Source organism: Ruditapes philippinarum, unplaced genomic scaffold, assembly GCF_026571515.1.
Source record: "Ruditapes philippinarum isolate M1 unplaced genomic scaffold, ASM2657151v2 ctg9921_1_1_1_1, whole genome shotgun sequence".
Taxonomy (NCBI): domain Eukaryota; kingdom Metazoa; phylum Mollusca; class Bivalvia; order Venerida; family Veneridae; genus Ruditapes; species Ruditapes philippinarum.
The window spans coordinates 5,288-16,487 of NW_026864704.1; the positions used below are offsets into that span (position 1 = coordinate 5,288).

General features: G+C 32.1%; 1 protein-coding gene across 1 annotated transcript; it reads right to left on the reverse strand.

The window, feature by feature from the left end:
• Positions 1 to 1,369: 1,369 nt before the first annotated feature.
• On the reverse strand, positions 1,370 to 2,701 carry LOC132726550 (uncharacterized). The gene has a single exon (XM_060711882.1). The coding sequence runs from the start codon at positions 2,699 to 2,701 to the stop codon at positions 1,370 to 1,372; it is 1,332 nt and encodes a 443-aa protein (XP_060567865.1).
• Between the last annotated feature and the right edge of the window lie 8,499 nt (positions 2,702 to 11,200).

An 11,200-nucleotide genomic window follows, 5' to 3' on the forward strand; every position in this document is an offset into this window, starting at 1 on the left:
ACAGGTTTTGGCACAAATTCTAATAAGTGAATGATTTGAAAATACAAGTTTCAGCTTATCAATATCCTGCATATTGTAGAAGTTTGGTTCTATTGACAAAATTGTACTTAGCAAAGAAATTCTAAGGTCATTGTACAAAGGGCAATCGAAAATAACATGACTTTCAGTTTCAATTGCTTGACAAAACGGACATGTTCTATTTTCTATATTTAAATTTTCGAATCTCCCAGTTTCAATTCGAATAGGCGCTACCCCACAACGAAATTTACAGTATGCTGAGCGATGCTGGGGAGGCATAATCATATTACAATAGTGCTCTGTGGTAAATTCTGACTTATATGTACAATAATTTCTAAGCTTGTTACCACCTCTACCAGACACACTCGTGGTCCTATTGATAGTTTCAAGCCATTCAGCAATAAACTTGTTTGTCATATATGATTGTATACCTTCAACAATGTAGGCTTTAGAAACATTTACATTTACATCAGAACAGTTGACTAAATTACAATCATTTATTTGCTTCTTCACAGAAAAGAACCAGTTTTTACATGATGTACCAGCTTTAACACTTGCCCAAACTGCAATTCGCTTATTAATACGAGTAGAACGGGTGTTACAAATACAGGCCCAATAAGAAGCTATAGTTTTCCATTGGCGAACAACGGGTGGCTGCCAAGCCATTTCTCCTGCTAAAGCAGCATTAGGTGTATATTTGCCGACGCCTAGGAAATACCTCATTGCTCTATTCTGAACAGCATTTATACAGGAGAAAGATCGACAGCCCCACACTGCTGCACCGTAACTTATTACAGGCCAAACTAAAGAGTCGTATAACTTAGTAAATACATTAAAAGGTACTCCACCTATTAATTTACATTTGGCAATTACCAAACCCAATGCACGGCTTGCACTTTGAGCAATTGTCCTGGCTGTTACATTAAAATCGAGGTGTTCGGTCAAAACTATACCCAAGTATGTATATCTATCAACAATATCAAGACTTTCATTACCACATTTGAAAACAAAATCAACCTTTTGTACATAGGGTGGTCTAAAGTGAACAATATTACTTTTTGTACAATTAATTTGCATATCGTTAACATTGCACCATTCACCCAAAGCATTTAGCAAAACTTGCAAATCATGTTTATTTTCAGCTAACAGAACAATATCATCTGCATATAACAAAATGCTTATAATTTCACTTTCTATAGACACACCAATATTCAAAGACTTAAGATACACAGCAAGGTCATTAATGTACAGATTGAACAGCAGAGGGGACAGGGTGCAGCCTTGTCTTAAGCCAGAATGTACACTGAACCAGTCAGTTTTATAAGAATTTACACGAACACATGACGAGACATTAGAATATAGTGATCTTACGGCTGTTAACAATTTTCCCTGATATACCACTATCATGAAGTTTTTTCCATAACTTATTTCTATTAATATTGTCATAAGCTTTTCTAAAGTCGATAAATGCACAAAATGTTGATTGCTTTAGCTTTTTCCTAGTATCTATTAGATTACTCAATGAAGAAATTTGATCAATAGTTGTGCGTTTCTTTCTAAACCCATTTTGCTCGTCTACCAGTTTTTCATTTTCTTCAGCCCAGGTACTAAGACGATCATTAAGAACCGAACAATATAATTTGTATACTGCAGGAGCTAAAGATATACCTCTATATGAAAGAGGATCTCTATGGTCCGCAGAAGAAGACTTTGGAATTGGGTTAATAATACACTTTTCCCATATACCAGGAACAACTCCGCTGTCAAAAATAACATTAAATAATACATGAAGAAAATACACTGTCGTATCATTTTTCAAAACCTCGGTCGGGATATTATCAGCCCCACAAGCTTTTCCTATTTTCGCACTAGAAATGGCCTTTTTAACCTCAAAAATTGATATTCGTTCATTAAAAGAAACATTATCAGAAGAATCAGGGTCTTGCAAAAAATCTAAAAGAGGAGGTGCATCATACTCTTTAAAGAGAGAACTATAATCCGTTTTCCATTTTTGGAGTACATCTGTGACAGTAGACGATATATCACCGTTATCCAAACGTACTTCCATTGGTATTTGTTTATTTTTCGAATAGCCTATCCCAATTTTTCCTATTGATTTCCAAAACTGATTACTGTCAACTTTACAATCGTTTAACAAGTCATTCTGCATAGAATACCAATAAATACGTTTGCAACGCTGAACCTCATGATCAAAAATTTTTCTACTAGAAATATACACAGATTTAAGATGTAGCTTATCACTTCTATTCTTACAATCAAGCCATTTGCGTTCATTATGACACATAATATTCCAAAGATCTGATAACTTATCAGACCACCATGGCTTACCAGCTCTTCGCTTTCTATGAGAGCTACTAATATTTACCGTTTTATATGATAATTTACTATACATGTTATCTTTAACAATATTACACCAATCCAAATATATATTATCAATATCAGTCTGGGTGTTAATACCTGATTCTAACTTTTCTATAACAGTGTTTATTTGTTCTGTAGTATCATGACTATTTAAAAAATCATTAGGTATATTACGTAATTCAAACTTATCAAAAGAACTACTGGCATCTATCGAAATAGTATTACTTTTACTTATATTGACATTTGTCTCGTAGTTAATATTCCACATAAGTAACGAATGGTCTGGGATACTAGCTGGCATTGTAGTGTTCACATAATCAATACTATTTATCAAATCTGAAACACGTACAATACAAAAATCTTTAAACAATTTTAAATTTTCGTGAGACGTGACACAATAATCGACTACAGCTGTACCTTTAACAGAAATAGACGTAAAATCATTTTTAATACAGTTCCTTCCATTAAGCATACACATATTTGTATTAATCAGAAAATCAATAAAAAGTTCCCCATACGAATTTTTTACAAAATCTATGACATCACGGGGCGGTAAACTATCTACTCCACAAATGAAATCTTCTAAATCTCCACATCTGCTGTTAAAATCTCCGCAAACATACACCACACCTTCATTTTGAAATCTATATATATCTGCTAAAATATTATCATAAAATGCATGTACGTCAAAATAACGAGAAGAATTCTCTGGAGGTAAATAACATACACATGGAAATATCGCATCTTTAGTAATTTTATGTACCAATTTTAACCACAAAATGCCCTCAAATGAATTTTGCACAATACTAATATCAAAAACATTAAACAATTGGTTTTTAACTAAAAATCCAATACCCCCGGATCCTAACTTGGCACGCTTGTGTATTATTGTACGGTTTAAACCAAACCATTTATAACCTTCTACTTGTAAAACATTATCATGTAAAAGATGAGTTTCTGCAATTCCTAAAATATCAAGGTCACATTTTAAAAGGCAAGATTCACGTAAAATATAATTATCACAGTCACTGTCCATACTCCATCCGCGCACATTCCAAAACCCGCATTTCACCTAGTAGGACCCACGGCGATTTTGGCCACGGTAACCACCATTCCTTCCGCGCCCGTTACTTCTTGGTGCCGATTTCGACCATCCGCTGTGATCCCCTCCTGGTCGCGCACTATACCGATCACTGTTATCGTGATGATCACGAGAGTCACAATCACGACTGTTAGAACGCTGACTGTCACGGTTCTGAAAACCAGTAGAGTTCGCGCTTTCTCTATTATTAGTGCGCACCACACGAGAACCTTTCACTGATAAGTCACTTTTGTGGAGTGCATTAATAATAGTCCGGAAGTTGCTGGACATCAACCTGTCTGCTGAAGATAGATCGTGGTTAATATAAACATGCTCATATTGTTGATTTTTTCTCAAGTCACGCTTTGCAGACATAACCTTTCGTTTATCTTCATGTGTGCTGAATTGGGCTATAATAACTCCCGGCTTTGATTCTACGGATGATTTCTTCCGGGATGCCGCAGAACAAGATATGTCTCTTATTTTTAGCCCATCACGGATGAGTTTGCTAACTTTTGCCCTCGTATCTTCTCCTTGAGTCTCCGAGAGTCCACGAATAACCACGTTTAGAGACCTGTCATCCGCTGTAGACCTTTGCTGACTCTGCACGTCTCTTACTGGCAAGCTGTCTATTCTAGCCTTAATGACATCCAATTCCTCGGTTATCTCGTCACGGAGTGAATCTTTCATAGACAATAATTTATCGTCGACATCTTTACGGATACGGTTAAGTTCAGTATTCACTCTTTTGTCCAGAATTTGGGACACTTTATTAGCTATTTTCTGCTCAATACCACTTTCAAGTTTATCCATGCGTTCTGTGATAGAGCCGAAAAGCATGTGCATATCCGCCGACAGTTTGTTGATCAAGTGCTCTACCGACGGGTTACCATTTGCATGTACATCCGCATGAGCTACAACAATGTTTCTTGGAGCTGGGGTGGGTCCTTCATTGTAGAGGGTTCGTCTTGCAGTGGATAGCGTCCGAGCCTTTTTTACTGTCGAATCAAGCGGTTCAGAAGCATTACGTTTTCTGCCACTTTGTACTGGTGTGGCAATACGTTCTATACGTTGTGATAACATCACTGAATCAACGTATTCCTGGGCATCGCTCGATTTAACGCTCGATTTCTCCATAGCGAACACTTAATAACGACTCTGTCTATCCAGTCAGTAATAGTGCGAGTGCGCTCTATTCAAGCGTGACGAAAATCCAGGTAATCGGAGGTTTACACTATAGCTGATTGACCGGTTATCGATACAATAGTAAAGTACAGGTAGTGTTACTAAAAATAGATCGTCAATACTACATGAATCTACAAAGTTTATCAATAGAGTTCCCAAAAATAAAGTCAGTCACCTCCAAATCACAGAATCCTATCAAAATATCCTTCCCGATCACTCACAACGAAAATTGTCCATAAATGTTCACAAAACACTGTTTAAATACAACTTTTTAACTCCGCAAAATGTCAACAAACTTTTCATTCAAGGGACGTAACTATTATTTGATTGTGAAACTTTGTTAAATAATAACATGTGTATTTATTATTTCTGTGAAATATTGTTTAATTACATTAAGATGAGTCTTTAATGAACATAGCATTGTTTGGAGTAACGGGCATCACTGGCCTGAAGTGGTGCGACCGGTAGACGTTAATTTATAATTGTTTCTTTATTTTTTTGTTATTATTTTTATTTTTTATTTTTTGATATTGTTACGTATTTTGAACAATAAAAAAATCGCATCTTCACCTCCTGTGAAAATTAAATTGTCTGGTCAATACTTAATTATGTAAATATTTCGCTACGATTCAACTAGATTTATCATAAATCTGAAGATGTGGGGAAATGACATCACGCGCACCTGTTTTTATACGGCCAATACACAAACATGGCCGCGCCTACTGATTTGTAGAAATCGGCGATTTAGCGATTTAAATTTCGTTATCATTCGTTTAATATTATCATTTGGCGGCAGAAAATTTGCAGATTTATTATTTATAGTATTCGTTTTCTTAAATCAAGTTTTTATTCTAACCTTGTTTTTCCCTTTAAAAAGCAAGGGTAATTCAACATTATTCAAGTAGGAATATTGGAACTTCCCAACTAGAAAAATGCCGAAAAGTAAAAGTAGCACATATACAGCAATAATGTCTTGCTGATCGATCTTCAAAGATCGGAAATATAACATCTCATAATATGATATAACAAGCCGTTGTGTCCTTCTACAAGAGACTTTACAATCCTTGCGTAGTATTGGTTTGTTCCAGGAACAGAGTTGAGAGTGTTTCAATAAGCTTATAGCTTCCAACACAATCGAATTAAAATAAATTTGTATAAACTATATAGAAAATAAGCTATAAAACACTAGACATTTCAATATCAGTAATGTATCCGGTAAAATAGAAATTATATTATTTTATATCATAAATGTATTTATTTCCTTATCTACTGTTTTGGTGTTGATAACTTGCTATCAGCTCTTGTCTTAAATTCATCTTTACATGCTTGCTCTATATAGGCCACCGGGCAATTAATTTATAGTCCATTTAAAAAAAACTTTTAACAGGAAAGAGTCTGGAAATACTGCATGTGTAATGACCCGGCTCCCCTAAAAAAAAGAACATGTGAATGAAAAGATGGTTAAAACTCATGAATTTGTTTCTTTTACATAAATCAAAGTTAATGTAGTTAGGGAAAAACCGTTTTCAATTTGTCTCTTCGACAACATGATTGCTGACCTTCTAGCCAACTGAATTTTTAAAATAAACTTCTTTATCTGTCATCTCTCGACAAGGCTATTCACATTTTTGAAGAAAAACATATCCAAAACAAAAAAAAGATCTGACTGTAGAGCGAATATATCAGACTATGGTCATACGATATGAACTATCGTCTGTTCTTTGGCTGGGTAGATTCAGTCGCAGCTGTGTAATGGGTAAATTATTTCTAAATTTGATATAACGGAAATGAGTTAGAATGTTTCAATAGCTAAGGAAAACAAATATGATTATTTGTTTGAAACAGAAAGTTTTATGACATTCTGTAATTAATTAACCTAATTCCAAAATGATAATAATTCTTTTGAAGGATTACTTCGACAACATAATCTTTGCATGAATTGATAAATTAATTACTGTCATAAACCAAGAGGTAAAAAAATCAAAACATATTCAATATGGTTCTTTGTTCATTAATATTATATATTACAAGAAGTTTTTCAATTATTTTTTCCTTCTATGACATCTTTTAATTTTATTTACCGTTGAATGGTATATGTATATGATTACACGATGAACAATTGAACTATTTAACACATTTTTATTGGTCTTACATAATTTTTATTTTACGCCTTAAAAGGAAATGAATATTTCTTTATCACGTGAAAAAATATGCACTGGGATTCAATACATTAAAATTTTAAACACGAGAATTTGCTCACTTTCAAATATTAAAATCATTCTTTGACGTGCCAAGAAATAAAGAAATAGTCGGCAGTTCTCTACACACTCTTTCTTTATTAGTTTTGAAAAATTATGTTATTTATTGAAGAAGATTTGATTCAATCTGATCGGTATTATGTCACAGATTAAATGATAATGCTACCTCTTAATACAATTTTCTCTTCTTTGGCCACAGCTTTATCTGCAAAACATTAAAAGTTAATCATGATTAAGCGTGCAGAAATGTGCAAAATGATTACTCTGTCTGTAATAATTCTGATATTGTCCCCTAAAACATTAAGAATAAAAGTAAAAAATATAAGAAAAATTAAAGATCTTGATATATCTCTGTAGTCAAAACAATGAATTATGCATTTACACAAATATTCAGTCATGTATAGTCATATAGTCATGTTGATTTATTCAAATGCACGTGTATACAATGTCAACATCTTAATGGATTTACACACTAGACGATACATTTTTAAGGGATTCACTATTGTTTTTATGACTTGACGGGTGTAGAAACATTGTTCGAGATTAATATTCAATTTAATGTATGTCTAGACCAAAACCTTGTACGTCAAATTTTAGATAATAGCATTGCACCGTGTTGCAACAAAACAATTTATGACAGCGACATCTAGATTAAGGATCATTTAACAAATACGTTATCTTAAATATCTATTGCATGATCATATGAAGAAAAAATATAAAAAGGATAAGAAATAACATATTCGTGTGAAATTGATGGTAATTCAACTGATACCTATCTTGGTAGTTCCTCTTAGCTTTAATTATGCAGATTTCTGTTTTTGAAAACACTGTTTGTGATTTTGTTAATCTTGTTACACAATAATTTTACCTGTGAAAAATCCAATTCAGAAGAGGAATAAAATTTACCATTCCCATTGGAATTTGTTTACTAGGATATTTCAACATCTTGCCTGTTGCTGGTACAGTCTGCCGTAGAAAATGCGAAACGAAATATACTCAGGTGTTTTTAATCAGTCACCTATTGAAGATCTAATGTAGTCTTTAAAAATCAGAAAAAGGCATTCTAATGATTTTGAGATACAATCTTAATAAAATGGATACCACGAAGTAAATAAATCTTAATTCGAATTATCGAATTACACATTTGAATAATATTTTCTCTTGCAGCATGCATTTAGTGAAAGCTATTGGACCTTTAATATACCATGCATAACGACGTCTATATCAGTAATATAAATAGATACGCAATTGTGTAACACATATTGATCCTAAATGTAGAAAAAGAAAAATATGTTAATTCAAAACACGCGAATAGTTTTTTTTAAATATTTCACAGAAAGCTTCATTAGAACGTAACCGTGTTCACAATGATTTTGTTTTTGATAAGTCTGGCAATTTATCCTGCAAATTTGTTATTTTGTCTTTTGCATTAAAGAATTGGGCACATCTTCTTTGCACAAACCTTTTTGTATCTAATTTAACTTAAAGGGATGTCAAAAGAACGGTTTTTAAATTATCCTGATTCATATTGAGGAAAAGCTGAGCTTTTGTGAATTCTTTACCGGATTTTACAGAATTAGTATATATTATCGGAATAGTGCATGTGTGCACATACTCATATTCCATAATTAGACATATTTTCTTTACAAATTGTACCTTTTAATATTTGTCCGATGTTCAGATTCGGCTTATATAACGGATGCGTTAACATCAACATTTCTTGCAGCAAAATAATGTGATTTCAGCAACACCAATAACACCCCGTATTTCTATTTTTATAATTAATCTATCATTGTGTTAAAACACATGCTCTCTCTTGGGGTGTTTTATTATCTTTAATTATGCAGATTAGTTTTGTTTTCTGCAGTCCCTGTTCGCGATTATGTACAATTTTGTTACACAATCATTTAACTGCAAAAGTTAGAGGACATAAAAGTTATTATTTCTATGTTTTGCTTGGAAACTTCTAAATCTTGTATGTTGGACTTAAAGTATTTGCAACAAATTGTTAAATTAAATACGTTCGGGTGGTTTTAACCAGTCACCTATCGTAAATTAAACATTCTACGAAATGACCCAGTAAAAACAACATTCAAATGTCTTCAGGTGTAAGGCATATATGAAATGAAAGCATGAAGTAAACCAATCCTGTTATATAATATAATATTTGCACTTAATGCTTGTATTTAATTTGATTTGTCTTTTAGAGCAAAGAGACTAAATAAAGTAAACTATATTTGAACATAATATAAATTTCTTAACTATAATATACATAAATTTAAATGTAACGTTTATATAATTTCTTTCCAAGAAAATTCCTCAAGTAAAAAATTATCAATGAAGAATTGTTCTTAGAAAATATAAAACGATAAAAACTTGATACAAAGAAGTTTGTGTTAACTATCATTTTCTTTTTACTGCTTTGCTTAAAATATTATAAAAACGTGTGTCCTTTGCATATTTATGTTCATCTTTACTTGACAAGTGTTTATCAAGGGATTGTATTCAAACTTTCAATGTACTGTCGCCAAGTACCCTTGAACACATAGATAAGGTTTAATTATTTTATTATTACGTCAGTTTTGTCATGTCATTATGTTACCTTAATTTAAAAAAACACTTCTTTGTTCAAACTCACCCAAGAGAACGATTTTTGGGAAAGAATGCCCTGATGCATAATTGCAGGGTTTTGTAATTTGAATATTGTTTTTGTATTATTGAAAGATACTTTTATTATAATCAAATGTTTATACAAAAGCTTTTCCCATGCCTTTCCAGAACTAATGTCAAATCATTGCTTTGAATAGGAAACCTTGACTTTGTGACATGAAGTTTAGTGTGATCAAATATTATTGTTGATATATACAATCATGTAAATAAATACAAAAATAACAGATTTTGAAATAAACATAGTAAAAGGGTTAAGACATATATTATAATGTCACTTTTAGTTTGATCCTGTTATATAATTTGTTTTTTCTTTGTTTTGTGGTACTTGATTATATTTTACTTTTAAATATTGTTTCGGAGTTCTTCATGATTTTATGATTTATATATAGCATAAACAAATTGACTTTGGTTTTATTGAACGTATGAAATATGCCCATGTTACGTTACAATATAAAATGTATGCTGTGAATTCAATTACTAAGAAACTATCAGACAATTTCCCGATAGAATATAAACAAATAATAAGATTTAAATTTTAATTCAAATTTCATTCAAGTTACCAATGCTTTCAAAATCTTACATAAAACAAACATTTTATTTGTACTGTTTAATAGATCTAGAAAATAAATAAAAAACAATTGAATTTGCATCACTGGAAATTAGAAAATGGCGTGATCCTCATTTTGATGCAAAGTTTGCTAAAATGAATCACATGTTTTGTTTTCCCATTAATTTACTTTAATGAACAACAAGTTACGTCATCCTATAATAGGCTTACTCAGGGTTAATCATTTGAACATTATTGGTTCCTTAATTTTAAATTGAAATAGATCGACCGATCTTGTTCAAAATTGGTGAGACAATTACAGATATAACCTAATAATGATCTATTGCTTCAAAATATTATTATTAAGTATAATAAGATCGATGTAGCCTTAAAAATATGTCTCTAAACACGTTTGAGAGTCTTGTGTAATACACAATTCATTTCTGCACTTACACATACACACATATCGCAACAATACCCTTGAAACCATATTAATTGTTTCTTATTATGTAAATTAGCCTTTCTTGTTCAGGACTCTGTTCAACGGTAATATATTATTCCGGCATGACTGAACACATACACAGCTGGACAGCAATTGACTTTGCTTCGCCGATGCTTGGGTGCATAAGAGATGTTGCACTGTTTCTTTATCCCTCATGTGCAATGATAGTATGATATTGTTTTTAAAAGAACTGGTTACGTACATTGTATTGGATTTACGCAGTATATTGAGAAGTCTTGATAATCAGAGTCTAATTTTCAAATGCCGAAATGCAACTAAAGCAATCCTAGTTTATTAATATGTCACCAAAGTATTAATCTTAACTGAGCATGATAAAATTGATGTGTGCAGAAAGTTTTAATAATTTGACAATCTAAATTTTATGTTGAAATTCAAATTATCAACTTGTCTTTAGGAAAACTAAAAAAAATCTAAATTATCGGAACGCAAAAGAAGCATTAAACAATTTTCTTTGAAAAAAAATGAACGGAAAAAACCTGTCACTAAATTACTATTTTGATGATTTTTCAACAAATGTTAGCAGGTTGCATTGGAAA